This window comes from Caenorhabditis briggsae, assembly GCF_000004555.2.
Source record: "Caenorhabditis briggsae complete genome, chrIV, whole genome shotgun sequence".
Lineage (NCBI taxonomy): Eukaryota > Metazoa > Nematoda > Chromadorea > Rhabditida > Rhabditidae > Caenorhabditis > Caenorhabditis briggsae.
Window position 1 is genome coordinate 16,604,945 of NC_013487.2, and position 10,434 is coordinate 16,615,378.

Below are 10,434 nucleotides of genomic sequence, written 5' to 3' on the forward strand. Positions count from 1 at the left end.
CAAGAAAACTTCTGAAGTCATTTTATGAATTTTTAGAATTGAAGATCGAGTCCTTTTGTGGTGAGCTTCAGTAGAAATTAGCTCCGAACAATAAAGTGCCAGCCTCTAATTGAATGCTACCCCCTAATACAGTGCCACCCCAGACCACCCCCGAACAATTGAGCTCAAAGTTGTCGGTTTCGAGAAGGTTCTGTCAAAGGAAGTACGGTTTTTCTATTCCATACACTTTCTCACTTCCCTTTCCAACGACCCCCGTATAGGGTGGGCTTCGAAATACGATAATCCTTTTTTAAGCCTCAATTTTCTTCAACTTTCCAATGTTCCAGAGCGGATTTCTCCCCTTCGTTCGATGGTACTTCTCTCGAATTCTCATTTTCACAATATTGCTCATCAAATGGGTCGGCATGGTACTGTGTGCGGCGATGAGCTTGGCTGTGGTGGCTGGAAGTGTCTTTTTTGCCATTTTTCTCATTTACAATGGCATTCAAATCGCATGCCAGTGCTCTTTAAATGAAGGTAAACCTGTGTAGCTGGGCTCAAAAAACCAAAAATTCGATTGCAATTATTTTTTCAGGATTCGTAGTTTTAATTGCTCTGATCCTTCTTCCAATTATCATTCTACTCACTACCCTTTGCTGTAACAACTCTTTGGATCGATATCATGCTGATGTGGAAAGTGGGAAAGTTGAGAGGTAATTAGTCTGGTCTTAATTGGTCAATTAAACGTTAATCATAAAGCAATTTTCTATTTTCAGAAGTCGCTATGTCATGAAAACGCCTGTGAAGGATATAATAGTAGGAGGATATATCCTAGTGGAGGGTAAGCCAGACCAAGATGCTCCAGAGGAAAATTCCAGAAAAGTGAGTTCAAATAGGATTATTTTAGAAATTGAAAAAGCTAAAATGTGTACAATTTTATGCTGATTGTTTTAAAAGTTAATTTTTTTAAATAGCTATTCTAGTTTTTGAGATATGCGTCTTTAAAGAAGCCCACTTCAAAAAGGGTCTAGTTGTCTGCATCCCAACTTTAAAGGTGGATAACTCCAAAACTAAAAACGCTAGACAAAAGTTTTTGACTAGTAAATTATGTAAAATATTATGTTTCTTATTTTAGCAGTTGACAACTTTTTGATAGCTATTCCAGTTTTTGAGATATGCGCCTTAAAAAGAAACGTGGTTCCAAAGACGAAAGGGGAGTGTGTCTCACTGTGTACCTCTACTTAAAGGCGCATAGCTCCGAAACAAAAAAAACTAGGAGCAAGTTTTTAACCAGTAAATTAAGTAAAATTGTATAATTTTTATTTTTCTAGTTGCCAATTTTTCCCTAGTTTTTTTAGTTTTCGAGATATGCGTCTTTAAAGTTGCTTGCCCTCGAAGAGACGCAGACAGCTAGACACTCTAGCTTCTCTGCGTCTCTTTGGTCTAGCCTAAATTAGGTGCCACTTTTTTATCTGTTTATTGAAATCTCTGGCACGAATTGCGATGTATTTTCATAGATTTTCATAGATTTTCAACATAGACAAGATAAAATCCGGTGTTTTCCGATTTTTTTCGTTTTATTTGGATTTGGCGATCGGAAAAAAAACGAGAAAAAATGGCATGCCATTCTGGCTCTGAAATAGTAGAGACGCAGACAATTAGATACTCTAGCTTCTCTGCGTCTCCTCGTTCTGAAAGAGACAAAGAGAAGCTAGAGTGCGCTAACTGTCTCCGTCTCTCCCCCCTGGCTCTGAACTGCTGAATTTTTAAAGGCGCATAACTCAGAAACTAAAAAAGATGGGGAAAAGTATTCAACTGATAAAATGTATAACATTTTATGCTTATCATTTTTGTGACAAACAAAATTTTGATAGCACTTCTAGATTTTGAGTTATGCGCCTTTAAAGAGACGCACTGTAGGGTTGCAAGGCGTGTTGGCATCTTTAAAGGCACATAGCTCCAAAACTAAAAAAGCTGGAAAAAAGTTGTCAACTAGAAAAATGTGTAAAATTTTATGCTCATTATTTTTATAATTGACAAAATTGTGATAAAATTTTTAGAATTTAAGATATATCAGTTTTACTAAAGCATATTCAAAATTCCAGGGAACGGGGTGGAAGGGGCGCCAAGGATCACTTGGAAATATAAGATTTTTCAAATTAATAATCTTCAAAATTTCCAAAATCCTGTTAGCCATTTTTCAAAATCTTCAGTGCTAAAACTGAAATTCCCGAAAAATCGGACTATAGTTTTTTATGAAAATTTCCCAAAAATTTTTCCAAACAAAATTCTTTTTTTTCAGATTGGCATCGCCGAGGGAATCTCTCAGCTGAATCGTGGAGTTGGATTCTTGCGGGATGTCGCTAAAATTGCCTAATTATCTAATTAATTACCCAATATGTAATTATCTTTGCATGTTGCCCATCCCAGTTTGAAAAAAATCGTTTTTCTTCGTTCTTTTTTCTTTTTTACGCATCGGAACAAAAGATTTTAATCGGATGATGATCCAAGAATTCAGGAAAGACCCGGTTTCTGCCATTTGGAAGATTTGAAGAAGATTCAAAAATTGCGATAAAGAATTTTCGGGCGCTTCTCTTCCTCGAGGTAATTTTGCCATTTGTTTCATTGTTGATCCCAGAAAATGCGAAGACGAGGCTCGAAAATTTTCTATTCTCTTTTAATCCTGATCATGGTCACTTTTTTCGGTGAGCTTTTCTTAAAATTTCATACATATTACCACTTTTAAAGATTCTCTAGCTTTTCAAGTTCCAAAATTAAACATTCTTGAAAAATCGAATTTATCTGAAAAACTAAAAAAGCTAGAAAACATTTGTTAACTAACAAAATAAAAAGCGTACAATTATACACATTTTTGTAGTTGATAACTTTTTGGTACTGTGATTAGTTTTTGAGATATGCGCCTTTAAAGTCACAGCTATCGAGAGAGAGGGGGAGGGTAGAGAGACGCAGGGAAACTAGAGTGCCTAGCTGCCTGCGTCTCACTAACTCTGTCTTACTGTAATTTTAAAAATGCTTATCATTTTTTTTTGTGATTTTCTTGAGTTTTACGTCTTCATAACTTTTCTCTAGCCTCTTCAGTTTTCGAGAAGCTTCATTTCAAAAAAATTGTCAACCTTCAAAAATTGAACTCTATCTCAAAAACTAAAAAAGCTACAGAAAAATTTGCTAACTAACAAAATAAAAAGCGTAAAATTTTACACATTTTTTAGTTAATAGTTCTTTGGTACCTTTTTTAGTTTTCGAGATATGCGCCCTTAAAGTCAAAGCAACTCATTGAGAGGAGGGGGAGGGGAAAGAAACACAGAGAAGCTAGAGTGTCTAGCTGTCTGCGTCTCACCCCCTTATATTACTTTGAAGCGCATATCTACTTTTTTTTTTAATTTACCACTACTTCTTAAATTCTTCAAATTCAATTTTGAAAAGATTTGATTTCCCCTCAAAAATTTTTTTTATCTCCAAAAATTTTTTACCAATTCCTGCATATTCAAACTTCTGATTTGAGGTGACCATTTGGAGCAATGATCAGATCCAAATGTGTTCAGAATTTTAAGAATTAGTATGAGCAATTGAAAATTAGATTTTTCAAATTCACCAAGTTCAGAGCTTCAAAATGAGCCTAAATAGTGCATGATAAAGAACTCCAAGCTCAAAAACGCTAAGCTCAACTTTAAAGGCGCATATCTCAAAACCTAGCAAAGCTAGAAAAATTTAATTAACTAACAAAATGTGTAAAATTTTAGAAATTATATTTTTGTAGTTAACAACTCTTTCTTCTAGCTCTTATATTGTTTTTTGAGATACATCTTAAATTCCAGTGCTCACCATCAACATCTACACTGGCCCCTACACCCAATACGAGAATGAGAATGAAAGCATTCCAAGACCATGGAAGCCAGAATCTTCCGAGCTAAAAAAACGTCGCGATTTGTCTCTAAAAGAAATTTGGCTTCAAAAACGGATTAATCGAAATCGAGGTGCTTTTTCGAAATTCAAGGGGATCTATGTCAGGGAGGCGTATCGAGTTTCGGATGAGGAGATAAGATTCATCTATTTGGAGAATCAGGATAATGAGTAAGGAATTTTCAAAATTCTCCTAAAACCTGGAAAACAGAGCTTCAAACTAAGTGTAAACACAATTTTCTAGCATTTTCGGTTCTCGAGATATGCGGCTTTAAAGTTTAAAGACCCATAAATAACCCCAAAACTTTCAATCCCCAAACTTCCAATTACAGTATGACTCTGAAAGCTCAAATCTCTCCAAGTGTCGGTTGGCAGCCAGTGGAATACTCCTGTTTTAACGCCACATGTTTTGACTATCTGTTTTGCTCAATGGCCACCAGATTCGGAAGTGTGAAGTTGGCTCCAACGACTCCACATCAACCATATATCCATTTGACAACTGAGAAGAGTGATGAGTTTACAATGGTTCCGGTGAAGTGAGTTTTTCGGATTTTCCAAAGTTTTTGTTAGTATACAGCTTTCTGATAGCTTTGCTGGTTCTTGAGATATGCGCCTTTAAAGTTAGCCCCCCCCCCTCTCACCGTAAAAAGACAATTGATCCGCTTGGAGGCGAACATGTCAAAGTCTATGACTGTTAGCAAAGTATAGTTAATTTTAAAATAATAAGCATAAAAATTGACACATTTCGTAAGTTTAAAACTTTCTGATAGCTTTGCTGGTTCTTGAGATATTCGCCTTTAAATTTGAGGTTAGGCATACTTTTTTTCTTCTTTGGAAGCATTTGACTTTAAAGGCGCATATCTCAAAAACTTGAATAGCTATTAAAAACTTGAAAATTACAAAAATAATATGAATGAAATTTTACACATTTCATGAGTTGTGAATTTTTTGATAGCTTTGCTGGTTCTTGAGATATGCGCCTTTAAAATTAGCACTATCGTAAAAAGATGCTTGTTCCGCTTTGAGGCGGATATTTTGAAATTCATCGAACTTAACAAAATTTTGTCAATTACAAAATAATATGCATGAAATTTGACACATTTCGTTAATTGAAAATTTTCTGGTAGCTTTGTGCGTTCCCGAGATATGCGCCTTTAAAGTTACCCCTCTCACAGTAAGAAGGAGCTTGTTCCGCATGACCGTAAATATCACAAAGCTCCTAAGATTTACTAAAATCAATAATTTAATCACTAAATTAAAAATCATAATATTCTACATGATTCTCTAGTTGTAAGCTTTTTGATAGCTTTGCGGACTGCTGAGGCATGCGCCTTTAAAGTTAGCACTATCTCTCTCATCGTCAAAAAAATGCTCGTACCGCTTGGACGCCGATATCTCAGAGCTCCTAACATTAATCAAGATGTTGTCAATTACAAAAATAATTAGCATAAAATTTGACACATTTCATCAGTTAAATACTTTTTGATTGCTTTGCGGGCTGCTGAGATGTGCGCCTTTAAAGTTATGCGCTTTCAAATTCGCTGAGAGGGGGAGAAACGCAGAGAAGCTAGTGTGCCTAGCTGTCTGCGTCTCTATAGGCTGGACTTTATAGTATGCAATGCTCTTTTTCTGCGATTTTGGGCAATTACCCAGCAATGTCTGGACTACGGTAGTGGTTGTTTTCAAAAAAAAAAACATCATTTTTATTTTCTTTATGATTTATAAATAATAGTAGAAAGAGATTACACCAGAAGATTCTTCTATTGACGTCAGAGGACTACAACTTTCGAATTTTGGAAAAGTCGATCTTTCTAGAAAATCTAAGAATACTTTATTTCGTAAAAATGGTCTTCTAGGGTGGAATTAAATAGCGTCTTGGAATCCAGAGGTTTTTTTTGAGAATTAGCCAATTTGAAATTAGGAATGCATAGAGAAAATTCAATTAAGAAGAAGTGGAAGATGAGCAATATCCATTGGCTGAGAAGTCGGTTCTGGGCTTCTTGGTTGGGCTTCTGGCACACAGACGAATGCAAAAATATAGGCTAGAACAATGCATAGGACAACAGCGACCACAAAAGTTGTCACAATGACTTCTTCGGTTTTCGTACCTTGGTTTTGTGGGAGCTGAAACTTTATATAATTCGTATGATGTAGATCATGAAACGCTCTACACAATGATATCAAAAAGTCCATTGTCTTAGGTTTTCAACTTTTCAATTAGAGCGCGTTTGCATCCCTATTGGAGAGCGTTGGAGTAGAGGTCCTTCTAAGACTCATAACTCGCTTAGAACTCAACATCTTCCTATCATTTTAATTTGTAAATAAAGCTCTTGAGTTTGGCTTCAAGATGATATAAAAATTAGCTAGTTTCAAATGATAGCCCTTCTCAAAAAATGCTGTTAAAAAGAGCTTGCTCACCTTCTGCCCCTCCTCTGGCAAATCAGCCATTTGAATGTCTTCGGCACGCATTTAACAAATATCAATGTTCGAAGTAGAAATCACTAAAAATAATAAGTGCAACGATTAAAGTTTAGGCCCCGCCCACTCTTTTTTTTTTCAGCGCACAAGTTTTCTGCGACACAGTTGACGTCAGCGAAAAGACATCTAAATCTGGGACCTTATGATTGTTTTCGAGGGAAATACAAAATGTCGTAGGGACGCATTAGTTGTCAGAATGGGTTAGTCAAGATGACAAAGGGGAGATGCGTCATGGAAAAGAGGCATATGGTCCTTTTAAAGGTGCTTGAGGACCTCAGCCCGTGGTCCTGAGGCCCCTTAGTAACCTAGAACCCTGGAACCCTGGAACCCTGGAACCCTGGAACCCTGGAACCCTGGAACCCTGGAACCCTGGAACCCTGGAACCCTGGAACCCTGGAACCCTGGAACCCTGGAACCCTGGAACCCTGGAACCCTGGAACCCTGGAACCCTGGAACCCTGGAACCCTGGAACCCTAGAACCTTAGAACCCTGGAACCTTGGTACCTTTGGGATCTTCCATTCATGTGCTTTAGACTTTCATTCGTTCCTGCTAGCTTTATAACGCTCATCTTCCCTTTTCGAACTATTTCATACTTCAGATTTTATAATTAACATTTTTATTAACCAAGGAGAACCACCTAATACAATTGAAATTGATGAGAGGAATGGGATGGGATCTATCTACCGGTGCTAAGTGAGCACTGCTAACTAGGGATAAGACACATTACAATGAGGAATCAAGGAGAATATGGCGAAGAAAAAATGATTTTCTGAATGGAACAAGCAGGGAAACGAGTATATTTGGTGTCAAAAAAATGGTGGTTAAGGGAATGAGGATGTTAGTGGTGGGATCTCAGGAAAAATGATAACAATCATTCATAGATAGTATTATTATGTGGATAGTCGTAGACAACTCCTGGTGCCTTGGCTGGCACGCTCATTGTAGAGTTCTCAAGAAGCTCCAGTGGGATGCGATGTGGCGAGTTGTTGAAGAATCCATAGCGCACGACTCCAAAGATGATGACACCGAAGAGAACGGCGAGGAGGAACATGAGAACTATGCCCTCACGACCAGTGGATTTGGTTGTGGTGGTTGGCGGCGGGAGCGGTGGCTGAAAAAAAGCTAATTAATTAGAGCGCATTTGCTTTTTTAACTCACCATCTCCACCTCAACCATTGTTCCTATTCTATCAGGACGCATATTAGCTGGAGGACAACCAAGACGAAATATGGAGAATGAGCAGGGAAGAATCCTTGCTCTGAAGCTCCGCCCCCTTCTTGGATCCTCCTCTTCTGATTCTGATTCCTTCTGACGCACGAGAATGCGGATACAAAATTGTTGCGAAAAAATTTTTCGAAAATGGAAGATTCTGACTGGACGTCAAGGGTGATAGTGCAGGAGCGCTAGTTAGCCTGGGGGTACGCTTGACTTTAAAGGTACATCTCAAGAACTAGAAAAGATAGCAAAAAGTTGTCAACTAGTAAAATATCTATTATGATCTGACGCACATTTTATTAGCGGACAGCTCTTTTCTAGATCTTGTAGTTTTTGAGATATGCGCTTCTAAAGAAAGCGAGTCGTTGAGCGCGAGGCACTTCGCATTCTTCTTTGGAACCACCCCCTTTTAAAGGCGCATATCTCAAGAACTAAAAAAGCTGGACAAAAATTGTCAACTAGTAAAATATTTACTAAAATTTGACGCACATTTTGTTAGTCGACAACTTTTCCCTAGTGTTTCTAGTTTTTGAGATATGCGCCTTTAAAGACAACGAAGCGCGCGGCGTAAAGAGGAGAAGCTTGTTACAAAAGAGACGCAGACAGTCCGACACCATAGCTTCTTTGCGCCTCATCTTTCAACTTTAAAGGCGCGTAACGTAAAACCTGTATTAAAAGAGCATCCCTCTAACAGAAGAGCCCCTCTAATAGGAGGGCCCTCCGGAGGTACCTTGTAACATTAGAAGCGCTGGCCCTTATAACTTTAAAGGCGCATATCTCAAGAACTAGAAGAGCTAGAAAAAAGTCGTCAACTACTAAAACATTTAATTTAACCTAACGCATATTTTAATAGTTGGTAACTTTTTTCTAGAATTTTTAGTTTTCAAGATATGCGCCTTTAAAGAATGCTCTGACCCTATCACTAACTACCTAGATCTATGACCCTTATAGATCGGAATTTCGAAAAAAAAGCAATCTAAATCAGAAACAAATACATTTTTTCGCAGAACGATTTTGTATTTTTTGTTAGAAATCTGTTTTGAAAGACGTCGTGCGTCATCAAGAGAGAATTCTGAAAAGGTGATAAGCTCGGAGAAGATGAATAGATGAAAATAGTACCAGTCTATTTTAAAGGTGCATATCTCAAAAATTAGGATTGTGATTAGATAGGTTGTAATTACCAAAATATCTAGTTTGAGATGCTGATCATTTTTGTAGTTGACAAAATTTTGATAGCTAGCCAAGTTTTGAAGATAAGCGCCTTTAAAAGAATCATGGCTAACTCCCAATTGGCTTTTAATGCCCTTACTTGCCTTAAAAGGGGCCCAAACTTGCCCAAAACGTGCTTCAAACTTGCCCAAACCTATTCCAGAACCTAATAATTTTCAGCGATGTCCGTCTCCATCCAACCTCTCATCGATATCCCCACACCCTTGGTGTCTGCCTCCAACCCATATTCTTCTTCACCGACTGGACCGTAATCCTGCAATTTTTCGAGTCATGGATTGCTCAGGGAGCCACAAAATTCTATTTTTATCTACACAGTTACACGTGGCAGACCAAGAGAGTCTTGGATTTCTATAAGGATTCATTGGGTGATAACCTGGAATTCATTGATTGGAGTGATCTACCGGTCCATGCGAGGGATAAGGGAAGCTACGATCGGGATCCGAATAGCAGGGTTTTTAGACATGCGGCGACTGCGTTTATGCATGATTGTATGTTGAGAGCGAGGTAAGAAATCTTGGTTTTTGAGAAATCCAAAAATTTGAATTCCGAGAAGAGCTATTAGCGTTTGAAGTTGTGTACTAGAAATTAGCGGCCTAGAAACCTGCACATTTCGAAACTAGGCCTTGTTATACATCAAAATGAAGTCAAGAGTATCAGCTATCATTTGGTATAGGGTAATTTTCAAAATTTTGATTTTGGCACAAGCTATTAAAATTTGAAGTTTGAACTTTTTTCAAGTTGAGATGGTACACCTAAACGGGTTAGTGGCCTAGAAATTTATTTTTTTTTCTCGAACTAGGCCAGGTCATACATCAAAATGAAACCTAGAACATAGGCTATTTTTTGACGCTAGCAAAACTTTTTAATATCGGTTTTGAAGAGAGTTATAAGCATATGAAGTAAGGCCTTTTTTTCATGTTGAAATCGAATCACATAATTTTAGGATTGGTGCCCTAGAAACACAAAAGTTTAAAAAACTAGATCCTGTTGTACATCAAAATAAAGTCAAGAAACTAAGCTATCTTTTAATGTTTTCAAAAAATTAAAATGTTAATTTTGAAGCGAGTTATGAGCATTTGAAGTTTAACCTTCCATTGAGATCGATACACCTGAATTTTGAATTGGTGGCCTAGAAAACGAGAAGATTGAAAACTAGGTCATATTGTACATCAAAATAAAGCCAAGAATCTAAACAACTTTTTGATCTATGAACAATTTCAAAACCTTGATTTTGAAGCAAGTTATGCGCCTTTGAAGTTTGGGCTCTTCTTTTTTCAAGTTGAGATAGAAACCACCTAAATTTTGAATTGATGGCCTAGAAACTCAAAAATTAAAGAGGCACTCCGACCAAAAATTTTTATTGCATCAAAATGTGTTAAAAGTTATCTTTTTTCACGAATATTATAGCGAAAAAATTCAAAAAAAAATCCGAAATTCTCGAAAACTCGGCGTTGAAAAAGAAAAAAAAATCACAACAGGTGCCGCCGGGGGACGAGGATCTTCAGTGAGAAACCTAGGCCACGGCAGCGGGCGCCTTTCCTACGTGGCAAATTTTCCGGATTTTTTTCAATTTCATGTCCAGCAGGTAAAAAACGTAAAAAACCACTGTC

The 10,434-nt window shown here is 37.3% G+C and overlaps 4 protein-coding genes across 4 annotated transcripts in view; all 4 read left to right on the top strand.

Moving 5' to 3' along the window:
- Positions 1-2,356, top strand: part of CBG10576 — a gene marked incomplete at both ends in the record, with an annotated part of 4,483 nt that extends 2,127 nt beyond the window's left edge. The window contains 4 exons of the mRNA XM_002634853.1: positions 327-516; positions 575-692; positions 756-861; positions 2,282-2,356. Of these exons, the coding sequence (XP_002634899.1) occupies positions 327-516; positions 575-692; positions 756-861; positions 2,282-2,356 (489 nt within the window). The remainder of the gene's footprint in view (positions 1-326; positions 517-574; positions 693-755; positions 862-2,281) is intronic.
- Positions 1-10,434, top strand: part of CBG10566 — a gene marked incomplete at both ends in the record, with an annotated part of 39,195 nt that overhangs the window by 6,573 nt on the left and 22,188 nt on the right. The window lies entirely within an intron of this gene.
- CBG10573 lies at positions 6,575-6,863 on the top strand (the record flags this gene model as incomplete). The annotated part of the gene is made up of 2 exons (XM_002634852.1): positions 6,575-6,578; positions 6,649-6,863. 2 exons carry the CDS (start codon positions 6,575-6,577, stop codon positions 6,861-6,863), a joined length of 219 nt encoding a protein of 72 aa, XP_002634898.1.
- The window catches only part of CBG10571, a gene marked incomplete at both ends in the record, with an annotated part of 4,616 nt that continues 3,050 nt past the window's right edge, over positions 8,869-10,434 (top strand). The window contains 2 exons of the mRNA XM_002634851.1: positions 8,869-8,936; positions 8,984-9,328. Of these exons, the coding sequence (XP_002634897.1) occupies positions 8,869-8,936; positions 8,984-9,328 (413 nt within the window). The remainder of the gene's footprint in view (positions 8,937-8,983; positions 9,329-10,434) is intronic.